Genomic DNA, 14,587 nt, shown 5'->3' with positions numbered 1-14,587 from the left:
TTTTTTAATGCAAGTGGCATGGACTGCACATGACATTGCTAGAACACAGGTTTAATTCATTCTGCTATCTGAAAACTTGGGCAGAACTTCTAAAAATGTGTTCACTGATCAAGAATTATTCTGCCACAGGCACTGAAAGGAACTCGTGTATAGGTGCCATTTACACCGAGCTCCTACGCAAACATGACAGGACTCCACATGCTCCCCGTGCAGCGCAGGAGCAGTGCAGCACGCTCAAAGGGCCAGCTCATGACAGCAGACCTGGGGTTTGGGGACACATAAGGCACCCCAGAGCCAAAGCCTGGCCCTGATGTCCCACCACCCAGAGTCCACTTACAAAGTCTGTTCCCTCTTGGAGCACCCAGGACACAGCCCCCTGCCAGTGCCACAGTGCATCAGGGCAGCACCGCCATGTACACTGTGCATATCCTAGTGACTGTTACTAGCAACGGCAGAAACACCACTGGAGTATTTGTTTTGTTTTGAAATGGAAGCTTCCTCCCGAGATGTCCAGCACAGGCCTGCCTTCAGTCTGCAGCTAAGCACACATGGCCCCATTGTGCCATGCAGGGTGGCTACAACCTGTTGTGAGATGAGAGATGTAAGCAGCTTCAGCAGACAGGGCTGCAAGGAGATGCCACCAGCAGCCTGCTACTGCTGCTAATAGCGGCACAGGCATCATACACCACGCTCCTGCTGCTACTGAACCAGGTCCAAGGCTCTCCAGGCTTGTACTGCATTAAAAAAAAAAAACAAAACAAAACGCACAAAAACCCTAAACAAACCTCAACTAGGAAAAAGCAAACCCAGTTTGTACTCCATTAGAAAATAAAAACCAAACGTGAACCCAAACCCCCTGTTGTGTATCACTAGCGTTTGCACCGTCCCTGCCAGCAGTGCAGCTGCTGCAATACTGGTACGTTCCCTCACGTAAACAAGTCCTAATAAGCTACACGAACTTACTCAACATGACAGATGTTCAGCCCTCTCATTTTGATAACATACAGCTATGCTTTCCTCACAGTCCTGTAACCAAAGTTTTCTATTGCCTCTTTTAAACACAAACTACAAGTTTAAGTAGTTTAATATTGGTGACTCTCTAGGCAAAGGCTTTTCTATGCAAGTCATTTTAACGTGGCAAGATAAATCCCTTTCCTGGGAATAACCAGAGCTAAGATAACTTGAGGGAGTGTCTCTCCTTTGGGGCTGGACCTAGCCTCAAGGATCACACAGCCTCCTGCAAGGGCAGGTCTCTGCTCTACTGTGAGAGGGGGGAAGTTGACTTCAGCATCATCTTTCTGAACTACTGCAAGTAGTGGTGCTTATGTTGAAGCTTTTTTGAATTCTGTACCTCAGAGCACAGGCAGCAGATGTGGAAACAGCTTTTTCCTTATGGGAGTACTTTTTAGTGGAAACAGATACTCCTTCTTCAAGTGTAAAACAGTTGAAGCACTTCCTCTCACATGTGGTTTGTTTTTTTTTTTTTTTAAACACTGTACATTGAAGAATTTAAAACAAAACATCCCAGACTTTTGAATTAAAATACAAGCTTTACAACCACATAGTAAGTGTAGGCTCTTATATTTCAGTTGAGACTATATAATTTTATAGAGTACCAAAATAAGCAAAGGATCAGCACTCCATACAAAGTGTTAGTTCTTGTGAGGAGGGTAGAAGGGAAATGGACTTTAATTACACTAAGCTTTTTTTCAAGTCTAAAGAAAATTCCATTTCAGCAAAACAGATCTGGGTTTAGATTCCCCACATTTCTAGTTCATTAAATAGTTTCTTTAAAGACAATTTACATTTTTCTCATTCAAAGTAAAGGGATGATTTAAAGCAATATTAACAAAGAGGTGGTGCTGTTAATGTTTAATGTCAATATGCAATGTCATCTACTATAAAGGCTGTAAGAGCAACACAACTTCATCTTTACTTCTGAGGACTATTAGAAATCAACTAACATTTGAGAAAAGTTTCAAGCACATTACCCAACTCTAGGTCTAGGCTGCTGCTGGTGAGCCTCTTCTAGTCTGTACACTGCGTGAACTCGGCTGGCAAATCCCAACACCCAGAGTCTGGCAGTGACCTGCGTTTTCCCATGTGTCCCACTTGGAACAGTTACCTCTCTCCCTTGTCTTAACAGCATTAAAATGCAAGGAAATTATTAGCTAACATTGCCACTACAATTTTACAAAAGCATAAATCTAAACAAAATAGCGGTTAGAAAAATTGAAGCTCTGTTCAACTCCAGGATTCATTCTCCATGACAACCCTCCTTCTGTCCTACTCCCTGTCCACTTTTTTCCCCTGCTCCTTCCTTAATGTCTATTTTACAATAAATAGCTTAAGTGAATTTACATGATGCAAGCGCAACCCAAAGACTTTTGCCCTATACATATAACCATGTTAAACTGTGAGATTATACATGTGATAGATCTTTAACACAGCAACCACCAGTTCAGATTTTTAAAGAAACACAAGTATTTCAGCATGTACACAGTAATGAGTTTAAAACTGTCCAACATCATTGCTTTCATACATTCTCTTCCTCTTTATAGCCTTAAAGGGATTTTAGACCTTGATGGCAACAATCCCAAAACAAGAGTAAAATGAATTTATTTTATTGCAAACAAACGTCTAGAGTTAAATTTCTCCACCCACTTTCTTTAAAGAGAAAAGGAATCAGCAGGCTAAGGAGATACACCCATTTGAGAATTGACATGATTAAAAATTAGATATAAAATGGGTGACTCACAGTTTAATTAGCTTACAAAATGGTGGAGTTACTACTACAAGCACACTAGGTATACAGTATTTTTTAAGAGTTATACAGACACACAGCTAACTTCATATAGATCCCATTAGACAACTGGATTTACAACAAGTTTTTGTTTAATAAGAAATGGGCAAAGCCAGCTTCTTTTCAGAATCAAAATGCAGAACAAATGGAAAAGAAATTATGGTGGTGTACCTTCACAAGTTTGAGCCTCCACAAGTAATGCAACCAAGTTTTACAAGTTTTAAGAGCTTCTACATACACTCCACCTTCACTATTTAGCCCCAGGTTTCCTCTTTGCCCCCAACATCTTACTGAGTTCCAAATGTTACAAAAAAGTCCTAGTTATTGCCAGAAACTTTTACCTCCCCTCCTCCCCTCCCCACCCAGAAGCTTCATAGAAATGATGGAGTGTAATATGGAGCTTTACATCATCTCATAGTACTCATGAGGACTACTAAGGAGCCTCAGTACGAATCTGGTTGCTGAGATTGCTGTTCTATTGTGACATGACTCACGACTGTTTCTTAGAAATTGGGGGATGGGGGAAAAAGGAGAAAATTCTTTAATAAAAAGACACCAGGTACAAAGCAACGTTTTACTTTTGTTGTGGTAAAAAAAAAGTCACATTTTACAGATAAAATGTAGAACCCTGAAATACTGACACATTCTCTTATCGTGCACAATGCTGAGGTTCTCTTACGAATCACTTTAAAACTGCAATTAAAAATGTACAAAAAAAGAAAAGAAAAAAATCAACCCACAAAGCTTCTAAAAAAGGAACCCGCAGGCACTTCCTCTTGTGGAATGTTTAAAAAGTTAGCCTACTAAAGAAAACAGTCGACTTCTTGTGAAGGTTTTGGAGAAATATGTATCAGTTCATTTATTTGGGTATTCAATAATATCCTTGGTGATAATGCTGACTCCATGGCTTCTGACCCCAGAATTGCTGCAATAAATGGATAAATAGTTAATTTTAACCTGTAATCACATAATGGTTATATTTCTTACAGAAAAATAGTGTTTAACAAACATCTAGTTCTCCTGGAACTTGAGAACATTAAAGTCCTCTCTAATAACAGCAAGTTCCTTAACAACCGAAGGCAGTTAAGTTCACTTCACAGTAGTAATGTGAAGCCAAATCCTACATACCATTAAAACTGATAAGCCACAGGTGATATTTGATATGTCAAGACCATCAAGCCAGGCTAAGTTTTGCACAGAACACTATTTATAGTGATATTACCTAGCATTAAAAGATTCTGCTATCCAGTTTTCATTACACATCAGACAGCATTTAAACATTCAAGTTAACAATAAGGGAAAAGGCAAAAATATTACTACTTACACCCTGCTGCCACTGGTTGTAGCCCTGAGATTGGTTTTTGTAGCCACGATTATTTCCCCTTCCTCTGAAGTTCTGCAAGAGGACAACAGTTTAACTACTTCATCTATATGGATTTTTCAGAAGTGTACTTATACCCATCTTCCTACTACTATGAAAACCTCACAAATACCTTTCAAATACAAGGTATCAGGCCTATGTTAAAAAAAAAAACCCACCTCCCTGAAAAACACTAAAATACCAAAAATTTCCCCCTCCATGCAACTGTTTCTTAAACATGTGGCAAGAATCTCAGAATTACTAAACCAGGTCAAACAGTTGTTGCAAGTGGTCTGGAAAGTGGGCTAATCCAGTTTTGACTCACCCCGTTTCCACCTGCTAAACTGCATCAGGACAACTAAAATACAAGAGCTTGCCTATTTTTAGTTTGGAAAGGCTGTAGTTGCTACAAGTACATGTTATCTGGTCAGATAAAAGGATATGGGTCACACAACTGAAAACAGAGGAGCTAGTCCCCAAAAATTCAAATAAAAGTTATGTTACAAAAAAAGGGATATTGACACTAGCAGATAATTTCCTGTTTGTCAGTATTAGACAAACCTGAGCCAGGTTTATTAGCTTGGGCTCCATCTGCTGGCTCTTCAGTAATCCAAATTATGTTTTCAAGTAGTTCCACTGATACTCCATCAGTTAAGACCTGGGCTGGCATGTCTTTACTATCTGCGTTTGATACCAGAACCCAAAATAAAGACTCCCTCTCCAGAGCTATTTCCAGAAAGTTCCCTAAGCACTTGAAAGATACTTTGACTGTAGGGCCAGTTAATACTATTTTGAGGAAAAAAAAAGTAAAAAAAGAAAAACACAAGCCTTCACACATATGCCCTAAAAATCTTCATCTTTAGCAGGACAGAGGTACAGTCTTAACATGGAACCCTCACATCAGCATGAGAACTTATTCTGCAACATTCAGAGCTGTGGGCACATACGCTAAACTGGAAAGCTAAGCCTTTCAGTGTGGCATTACTGCAGTATCACAACCAAGTCTGTAGCTATTTGCAGCCACCAAACCTTTCAAATATCATAATACCAAATACTGTAGTTCAACTAATAAATTCTTCCAAAAGCATCACCTGGTTGTAGTTTCCCCTGTTGGGCATTCCACCTCTGTTATAGTTTCCTCTGTTTGAGTAGCCACCTCTGCTTGGAAAGACAGGGCCACGAGGATATGGGTAGCCAATTGCACCACTGCTGCCACCGCCACCACCGCCACCTCCACCACCTCGCTGAGGCATGTTGCCTCCCCTCCTGTTGTAGCCTCCACGATTGCCAGGGACTGCAAGGAGAGAGTTACTTCAATCAAGTAACAACTAGGTCTTAAGTATTTCTTATATGAAGATTATTTTCAAAATATGACGGTATAGAAATAAGATGTCTGAATTCAGTGCAAAAATTTCAATTTCAATGCAAAGATTAAGTCATTTGGTCAGAGTGAAAATTGGTAATTTAACCACACACTACCTGCCCCCCTCCGCCCATCAATACAGCCTGGTACACAAGTGAACACCAAACCTGACAAAAATTCAAAGCTGTGCCTCAAAACACATGAACAGTGTAATCCCAGATTTGGCAATCCTCACTTTTAAAGCCAGACAGTTAACTTTGCACTAATACATTAAACTTACTGAAGTTGAAATCAAGGTTCCTGCTATGTAATAATTGCAATGCAAGTACTACAAGTTCTTGTCTTCCTCCCCAGCAGCAACCACCTCCGAAATTTACAAGCTTATTTCTTGGCTCACCTCCTCCTCTGAAGTTGCCCCTCATGTTGAATCCTCCACGACCTCTCTGACCCCTATTAAATTGATTTTTATTGCTCTTCTTGTTCTTCTTTGAGCCAGTATTCTGTTTCTTTTCCGGCGGAAGAGATTTCTTACTTTCTTCTTTATATTGTTCCAAAAGCTTCTGAGCTTCTTCTTTTTGCAATTCTACATAGATTATTTCATCAAAACATTCTGCTACCTCTGGCAGTGTGAAGTTCCCTATAATTGCAAAAACACTGAGTATTCAGCATCTACATTCAGCTGCAATCAAAGCCGCAATTTAACCACCTTTCTCTCATTCTTCCTCCCACCCCCTGCATTCCCTTAGCATAGGGACAAAATTACATAATTTGAGCATTTAAGAAATGTAACAGTGACAAAAGAAATAAACAGGTCTTCATGGAGTAGCCAGTACTGTTCCAAACCTTGAAAACATTCTACCTCTATCTTTTGTTTTATAAGCCTCCACTCAGAACACCAGTTTCTGCCAAATATGTCACTTATATAGGGCACTTTATGCCAAGACAGCTTTGTGCATCTGCATGAAGCATATCAGCATAACTGAGTAGTGTTAAGGACTGCAGCAGAGGGAACACAATATAGTGTTGTCCTACAAGTTACAGTAGTCTTCCAGTTTTGCTTAAGTACAACTGTTTAAGATAAAGTGATTTTTTTAGACTTCACGTTTACTTAATCCTTTAAACAGATACTCAGCATCCTAAAACACAGTATAGGATTATGTTCCATGCCTTTCATTTTGAGAACTGCATGCTCTGGAAGATCTTTTCCCTCCACCTCTGCCTTCTTTTGTGTTCTTTGCTTGTAGTCTTCATCTTTTGGGCAAACAACAACTGCTTTGCGCTGGAAGCCTGCAAACAGGCACATTTTTCTCCTCTGCGCAGCTGCAGACACATTTGTCTGAAAAAAATGCAGTAACTTACTACACGTAGCTGTCATTGTAAGAGTTAAGGAAGTCAACTTATGGTGTATAGACTTCACCTCTACAAGAGCTTGCAATGAAGTTTACAAATAACTGGACATAAAGATGCTGCATAATGCAAAGTTACGAGCTCATATCCACGTGTTAAAACACTATTCCTCCCACATCCCATAAATCCAGGAAAGTTCAGGCAAGCATTTGTAGTAACATCTCAACTTTGTGTCCCCTGAATGAGTAGTAAGTCAGTAAGTGAAACAACTGCTATTACAATGTAACTTTAATCCCATTTAATTACTGCACTACAGCCTATAACAAATTTCTTTAACCATTTTTCACTGAAGCTTCTACCTGATCCAAAATGAAATTCCGCTTCTTACGAGCTGCAATCTCAATGAACTTTCCAAGACATTGTGGAGCTCTCTGCAACAGTGTGTTAAGTTTTCCAGTGTCTGCCATCTGCCGCTTAAAGCCTGCAACCTACAGAGAGATTTCCCAGAGTTAAAGCAGACGTGATACACATGGCTGGCATTTTTCTTTGCTAATATTTTTCACTGTGATTCAAGGATTGTTCAATTCAATGCCACAGCTACAAACTCATAACTGAAATTCCCAAAGCCTCTGTAAGACAGAGCTTTATGAACACAGAATCCAGGTGAATCAATACAGCTGAATCTAAGGGATACTCATCACATTACTAATTCAAAGTTGTTATCTTCTAAGGACAGTGAGATAAAGAGAAATATGAATACTCCAACAGTCAACAACAGTTGACTATTTCTTATATAGTACCACAAAAAGCTTCAGAATCCTGTTGTGCCATGTATGAGTAGCAGCTCAGCAAGACCGAAATCTTTAATGGTCACTAGCTAACCAGTAGCTGGTTTCGTAGATGTTTTTTGATACAAAAGAACCCCATGGCAGCCAAAGACCTTGGATTTACAGCAGGTCTTTAACCTAAAAACAAATAAAATGCTGTATTATCACTTACCATCATTTTGTCCATAATAGTGTTTGTTCCAAGAATGTTGTATTTCCCAGGATTTGCTGCTGCATGTTTGGTAACCCATGTAGTCTTGCCAGCTCCAGGCAAGCCAATCATCATCACCACCTATGACAACAGGTCCTATACTTGAGACACTAGTTCAGAGATTTCTTTAATGCACAACTTATAGCAAGCCTAATGGAAACTGAGTGGGGGGCATGAAGAGTCACAGGATACCAAGTATCAAAGCCCCAAAGACAGAGGTCAGAGAGTTGCATAACAGTCTGCTGAAACAAACTCCCACCACTTCTACTCATCTATCTCAACAACTTTGAGATTATCAACATGAAACTTACCTCACAATCTTTCTTTTGCTCAGGTCCCTTTGGTCCTCGGACCCTATCCTCCAGAGGGACCTTCTGGATGAAGGTATACTCCTCAGGTACAGGAAAGTAAGGTTCCTCCTTCTGACCAAAGTTGAACTCAACTGCACAGTTATGGCAGAGAACATGTGGGAAGAGTGGCCGCCCATCAAGAACCTCCTTACTTATTTTGAATGCAACACCAAGCTCTTGTCCATTCTTGGAATATGAGAGTTCCACTTCATCACCATCAAAATTCTGGTTTTCAAACAAAGCATTAGTTTGGATAAAATCACTCACTTTCCTCTATGAAGTTGTATTAGTCATTTCAGTGTATTGACTATATTCAACCAACTTCTCTAACACTGTTGTATCATAAAGGAACTACTTAAAAGTTTTCTCTTAAAATGCAATACTGTCAATGATAATCTTGTTCACTATGGGTTTTTTTAAAGGCTTTAAAGACATTGGTCTGTGAATATTAAATTTTACCATGTTCACAGCTGTCACTCTTGATAATACCTGGTGTTTCTGCCTCCTCCCTGCGTTAAACAACTTGTCTTGCTCCAAGTTTTTATGCATTTGCTTTACTGCTTCTCTCAAAGCAGTCTAAAAATTCAAGGACGTTTTTCCTCAGAAGAAAATATAAGTGATAACTTACAGCAAAACATCCAATCACATCATTTTCATCAAACTTCTCACCAAAGTCTTCAGTCTCACAATTGCATGTCTTTATTCCTTTTAGAGAATACCCATAAGAAAATTCTTCTTCACCTGAAGAAATAATTTAAACTCATTTAAAATAGGCATTTTCACCTAACCTTTTCAAAATACTATCACTTTACAGCTACTTAAGTAAACTACTGTTCAGAATGTTTTTATTAATGCCAAAATAAGCTATGACCCACAAACAGCTACAACTTGTTCCCAAATTCAAGAACTCTGTACTCTCACTTGAGATGGAACAGCAGTGTTTTCCCCCATCCCAGTTTTAAGAGCCTTATGCTGCTGGTTCCAGATTTATGTTGATATAAAGTTGAATTGCCAGATAAAGACATGACCAAGTATTTTTGAACTCTGAAGACCGGATTACACACTGGTATACCTATAATGTAGTTAGTCAGAAAGGCTTTCTGAATTTAGTCCCCAGTAGCACTTACCCCTCCCCATTTTAAAGGGAGTTTAGCAGACATTCAGACAGCTGAGGATGAAGCTGCAAGGAACAAGCTAACAGGAAGTGTCAAACACAAGAACTCAGGTGGAACTTAAGTACTTAACTAGAAAGCTGCTGCTGATGTCAGAACATACCAATTCATATACATTTCCCACAAAGATGTGTCTCAGCAACAGGCATTATAAATACCATTATGATCAGTTCCCATGTATCTAATGAAGTTGTACGTCCTTCTTCCTAGCTACTTTCAGAGATGAGGATTCTCCCCCCAGGCTAAAAGAATGACATTTTTATTCACTGGTTGAATCCTATATCACTCCCTGCCCTTTAAAAAAAAAAAAAGGCAAAGAAACCCTCTTCCTATTTATGATACTACATGAAAAGCAGAAATCCTTCATCTTGTCAGGTCTTCAAGAATGTTCTCCACAACCCATACTAACGACCTTCTTTGGTCCCAGTAATAAATTTTGCACTGTGACCAGGGAATGATTCAAGTTAAGACCACTTTTCAGAACACAGACTACAATCACTAAGCTTTTTCCATCTGCTTAAGAAAAAACTACTTAGAACTTCAACCATGTATACAATAAAAAATACACAAGTAATCAAATGTTTAAGTCTTACCAAGTAACATTCCACTTGTGTTCAGTGACCAGCCAACTCGCACTTCATGTATGTCAATGTCTTTTGTATACAGGTGTTTAACAGGAATCTTTTCTGTAACCTATTTTTAAATTACTCATTAAAAGGTATGTAGTATTTATTAGACACCAACAAGATGGAAACACAAAGGTAACATCTGAAACCTTTACACTTTGGTTAAATCTTTACTAAGGCTGAGTAATCAGCCTCTGCAAAAATAAAACATGCCTAAGTATGTGAAATCCCAAGCCAATCACTAAAGAGTTGCATCTCCTGACTGAGCAATGGATATGCAAGATACCATATACCTTCAAAGCACTTACATCAGTTCCTCTCAGTGGCCAAAGGCCTTAATCCTTTTGATACAAGATGTTTATGTACTTTTCTAAAAATAATCACCACAGTTGGAATTAACAGTAAATTACTTCGCCAAAAAGTGTGGTAATGAATAAAAAAATTGCTTTACATAGACTGAGGAAAACATTATACTCATTCCTTTCCACATTAAGCAGACTTGGGCAAGTTGCCAGCTTCCAAAGAACATAACCAGACTCTAAAAAACCCCACTTAATGCACTGGAATCCATAGGCAGTCAGCTATTTTATAACTGCCTTTACAAATTTCACTAAACTGAAGTGAAAAACAGATCAGAATCCCACCAGTTTCCACAACTATTTGAGTCAGGTGACCACGGTGAAACTGATTTGAAAGTGAACAGGGCAATAAATACTGACATCCATTTCTCTGGCCTTCCAAAGTTATAGGTACCAACAGGCACAGAAATCACTTAATGCAAGCGCGTGGAGAACAGGGTCACTACCCACTCCTCATGGCAGTGGTTAGATTTGAAAGGATTAGACGAAAATATCAGAGTTAGCATTTATATACACAGGTACAGCTTTAAAATCACCAAGTAAAAAAAAAAAAAATAATCAAGCTTTTTGCCTCCAGTTATTCTTTTGTCAAACAAACTGGAGAAATCCATTTATTACAAAGCTGATTGCTTGTTGCCATTCTTACCCTTTAGCAGAACTCTTGCTCTTAAAATTCAAGTACTTGCTAAATACTCCCATTCACTGCATACACAGGTCAGAATAATTCAGGGGGGGATAATTCTGGAGGTCATCTAGCCCAAATCCCTGCTTGGAGCAGGTCAAACTCAAAGACTATGTAGGAACAGAACAAAGGACTGCTGGAATAGCTTATATTCCTTTTTTTAAAAAAAAAAAGCCAACAGTTCTGGTAATCTTCAGAAAGTACAAGCAAACTTCTGACTCACAAGTATCAAAATTCTTCAAGTGTTGATGAATGAGGTGCCAAATAGAATTACTGGTTCAAAAATGAGACTAGAAGTTACACATTCAGGGCAAATGCAAGCTGTTGGGTTTTTTCATTAAATGGAAGTTCTTACAGAAGAGGAAGCAGTTTTACAAACTCAGCCATCTTTTATCAAGAACAATTTCACAGGCTCATTAAGAGAAGGCCTTCTGAAAGTTCTGTTCACCTGAACTAGTTTCAACTAAGTACAAAAAAAAACTGGTAAGTATAAACAATATTATATTTAATCATGCAAAACAGTCTCCCATAAAACACGATTTTAACTCACCTTCATCTCAAAGCAGACTTTGCCTTTAGAAACTCCATAGGAGGCTCTCCCTCCAGCCCAAAGGAAAGCAAAGCTTTCCATGGTCAGAGAGGAAGCACTAAACCGGTCTCTCGAGATTTTAAAATGCAGGTCACAGTTATCTGTTAACATAAAAATCATTCTGTTTACTCTTATTATGAAATAAGGCACAGCTGTTCCATTTTATGCATTAAAGGTGATTTCAGATTTCAAAGGTGATTTTCAAGACAAGCTGCCAGCAATTGCTCACCCCTTTTCAGGAAAGCAACTGAACACATGCCTAAATAGACCTGCAGGTTGAAGCTCAGCCAAAATCTTAGGAAAAGATAGCTACCAAGAATAATTTTCCAGGTGCCATCTTCACTCCTGTCACCACATTCCCTCTAGTTTTTCCATCTGGTTAGAAACCTGAATTTCATCTCATCTATTTGAACTTTTTTGTCAGATACCCAAGATATTTCCATCAATATAGAGCAAAGTAATCTGCACTGCACTCTCTGCATTATTTGCTAAACACTTTTGAAGTTGCCTTAGCCTTTGTGCCCAAACTTAACGGCAGCCGAAAAGTAAATAGGAACACAAGTATTTTTATTTAAGTACTGGAAGCCTTTGGTTGATATAGTCATTTAGCAAGTCCAATTAGATTAATCCAATTAAAATAAAGTCAGTTAAGTCAAATGCAGATAGGTTAAGCACTGAGAACATAATAAGAGAGCCTACTTCACTGAAGAAACAGTATCTGCACTATGAATTCACCTACCGCTCTAATAACTTAAGTGGAACCTTTGTTTTTCAGACATCTTCAAAGCTGCACACCATGGAATTTCAAACTAATCTAGTAGGTTTCAAAAAGACAATGCAAAGTGGTAACATGAGATGCAGGATATAGCATTTGAATTCCCCAGAGCAAGGAATCCACAGAGGAAACTCCAAACCTACTTGGCAGTTGCTAATTTTGCTCCATTTGTGTAAGCAGTGCATTCTTCTGCCCTAGTAAAAAATCTGCATGCTGCCTGAGTTTGCTAAAATGCAGTCTTCCCTGCATTACTAGTAACTCTCATGCTTGATACCTGGTTTCATTTACATAAAGCCATCTCCAGTTGCAACTACAATATCTGTGATGCAAGCATTTTCTAGTTAGTACTTATAAGTTTTATTTATTGCATGGAAACCAGACAAAAGCATACAGAAGAAACCCACTAGATTACTTTTAGAACGACAAACGAGAACACAATTTGAAGTTACAGCTCCCTTGTAAGACACAGGTAATAAAAAGCACTTAGGAGTGCTAAACCTCTTATATGTCTGGATCATTATGGTCCAGAAAAGAGAGGGCCAAGTTGTTACACAATTCACTCTTAAAGCTGCATTTCATTCTGATCTCCAAATCTGTTGACACTTCAAACTAAATCACAATGTTTGTCAAGTAACAAAACTTTTACTAGAAATAATAATGAAAAGTAGCTACTACTTGGTTATTGGGAAATCAGAAGCTCCCACAAAGGTGGCTACTCACCAGGTTAGCAGCTAGAAACTTGAGATTTAGTTACCAAAATGTCAAGCACAGCATATTCAGCAATTCACATGGCTGTGAAGTAATACCTCCTTCCATTTCAAAATATTTTTTCAGTAAACACACCTGGAACTACTAGCAAATATGCCAGATAATGACAAAATTTAAGCCTTCTTTCCATGGCACTTTAAGAATACAACAGGTTCCACTTATTCAAGTTTTTTAATACTGCTATACTTACCCTCAAGAATACATATGTCAAGTTTGCCCCAGCTACGGTACATCACAATAACAGTAATATTTATCATCTGCCTCAAAAAAACCACCACTGTTTTTAGGTACTTGTAAATGTTGGTATGTAAACAGGGTCTCAGCAAGTTATGCAGGAAGCTCACTTCACAAATTGTATTACTGTAACCACCTATGCTACTGACTCTCAGAAGTTTCTGAAGTGCTATATCACTAGTTCCTCAAGCTGTTTCTAGGGTGTTCTGTGCTCACTCTACACTTGGCCAGCTTAGTTTCGACACTACATCAGTGTGTTGGTTAAGATTTCTTCAGAAAACTCTGGTATCACAGACTTCATGAGAAAACCAAGCTTATGACTGCTAATACAAAGACCTATATATCCTGTTCTTTTGTGTACTAAAAATGGGTGGAAACACTATTTCTATTTTTTTTAAAGTTACTTGGTAATGAAAGTCAACAAATGTATTCAACCCACATTTTAGAAAGTGTGGTTTTAAGATTAAAAGCATAACGCCACATCTCTCCAGAGCAAAGGAAATAATGTCTACTCACAAGTATCAAGACACACCACTGTGTCATCAAAATGTTCATCTTCTTCTTCAACAGGTGGTTGAGGGGACTTGGCCCTGAACAAAACAAAACAAATATTAAAGCTACATGTCTTTTCACACTGTTAACATATGCGTTTCTGTACCTTACTTTTCATTCACAACACGTTGCCCAGAATCAAGTTTATCTAACCAATCTATGATCCTGTTTACCTGCTGTACTTGTTTTCCTCAATGTATTCAAAATATCCACGGCCATGATCTTCACGTGGTCTCTTCACTCCCCTCTTTTTCTCACCAGGTTTCTGTTCCGTTTTAGCATCTCCTGCAAGAGAATTAATGATTTAATTACACCAAATAACTCCGTAATAGGGAATAAAATCCTACATAATGGTCCCAGCACCGGAAGCTGTAAGAACCTACAGCACGACAAAATCTGCTTTGTACAAAGATAAATCCCCGTATCTCGAATTTTCTCAAAAGACTCAAAACTCGTCTGACAAATCATCTCTGATCCGAGACAGAGGCGGCCCGCACAACACGCAGCAGCGGGTACAGTCCTCCATGTTGAAATCCCGACAGAAAAGCCAGACTGCTCCCGACAGGCCG

General features: G+C 38.7%; 1 protein-coding gene across 1 annotated transcript; it reads right to left on the bottom strand.

Moving 5' to 3' along the window:
* Window positions 1-2,440: 2,440 nt before the first annotated feature.
* Window positions 2,441-14,303, bottom strand: HNRNPU (heterogeneous nuclear ribonucleoprotein U (scaffold attachment factor A); the record flags this gene model as incomplete). The annotated part of the gene is made up of 13 exons (XM_010072815.1): window positions 2,441-3,728; window positions 4,128-4,199; window positions 5,255-5,457; window positions 5,924-6,163; window positions 6,694-6,862; window positions 7,233-7,361; window positions 7,873-7,992; window positions 8,223-8,486; window positions 8,890-9,002; window positions 10,027-10,126; window positions 11,651-11,790; window positions 13,983-14,056; window positions 14,192-14,303. Coding segments are annotated over 13 exons (1,790 nt in total), but the record flags the coding sequence as incomplete, so codon positions are not given.
* Between the last annotated feature and the right edge of the window lie 284 nt (window positions 14,304-14,587).

The sequence above is a fragment of the Pterocles gutturalis genome, unplaced genomic scaffold, assembly GCF_000699245.1.
Source record: "Pterocles gutturalis isolate BGI_N339 unplaced genomic scaffold, ASM69924v1 scaffold35412, whole genome shotgun sequence".
Taxonomy (NCBI): Eukaryota; Metazoa; Chordata; class Aves; order Pterocliformes; family Pteroclidae; genus Pterocles; species Pterocles gutturalis.
Note: the sequence above shows the minus strand (reverse complement) of the source record. Positions and strands in the feature narration are given on the sequence as shown.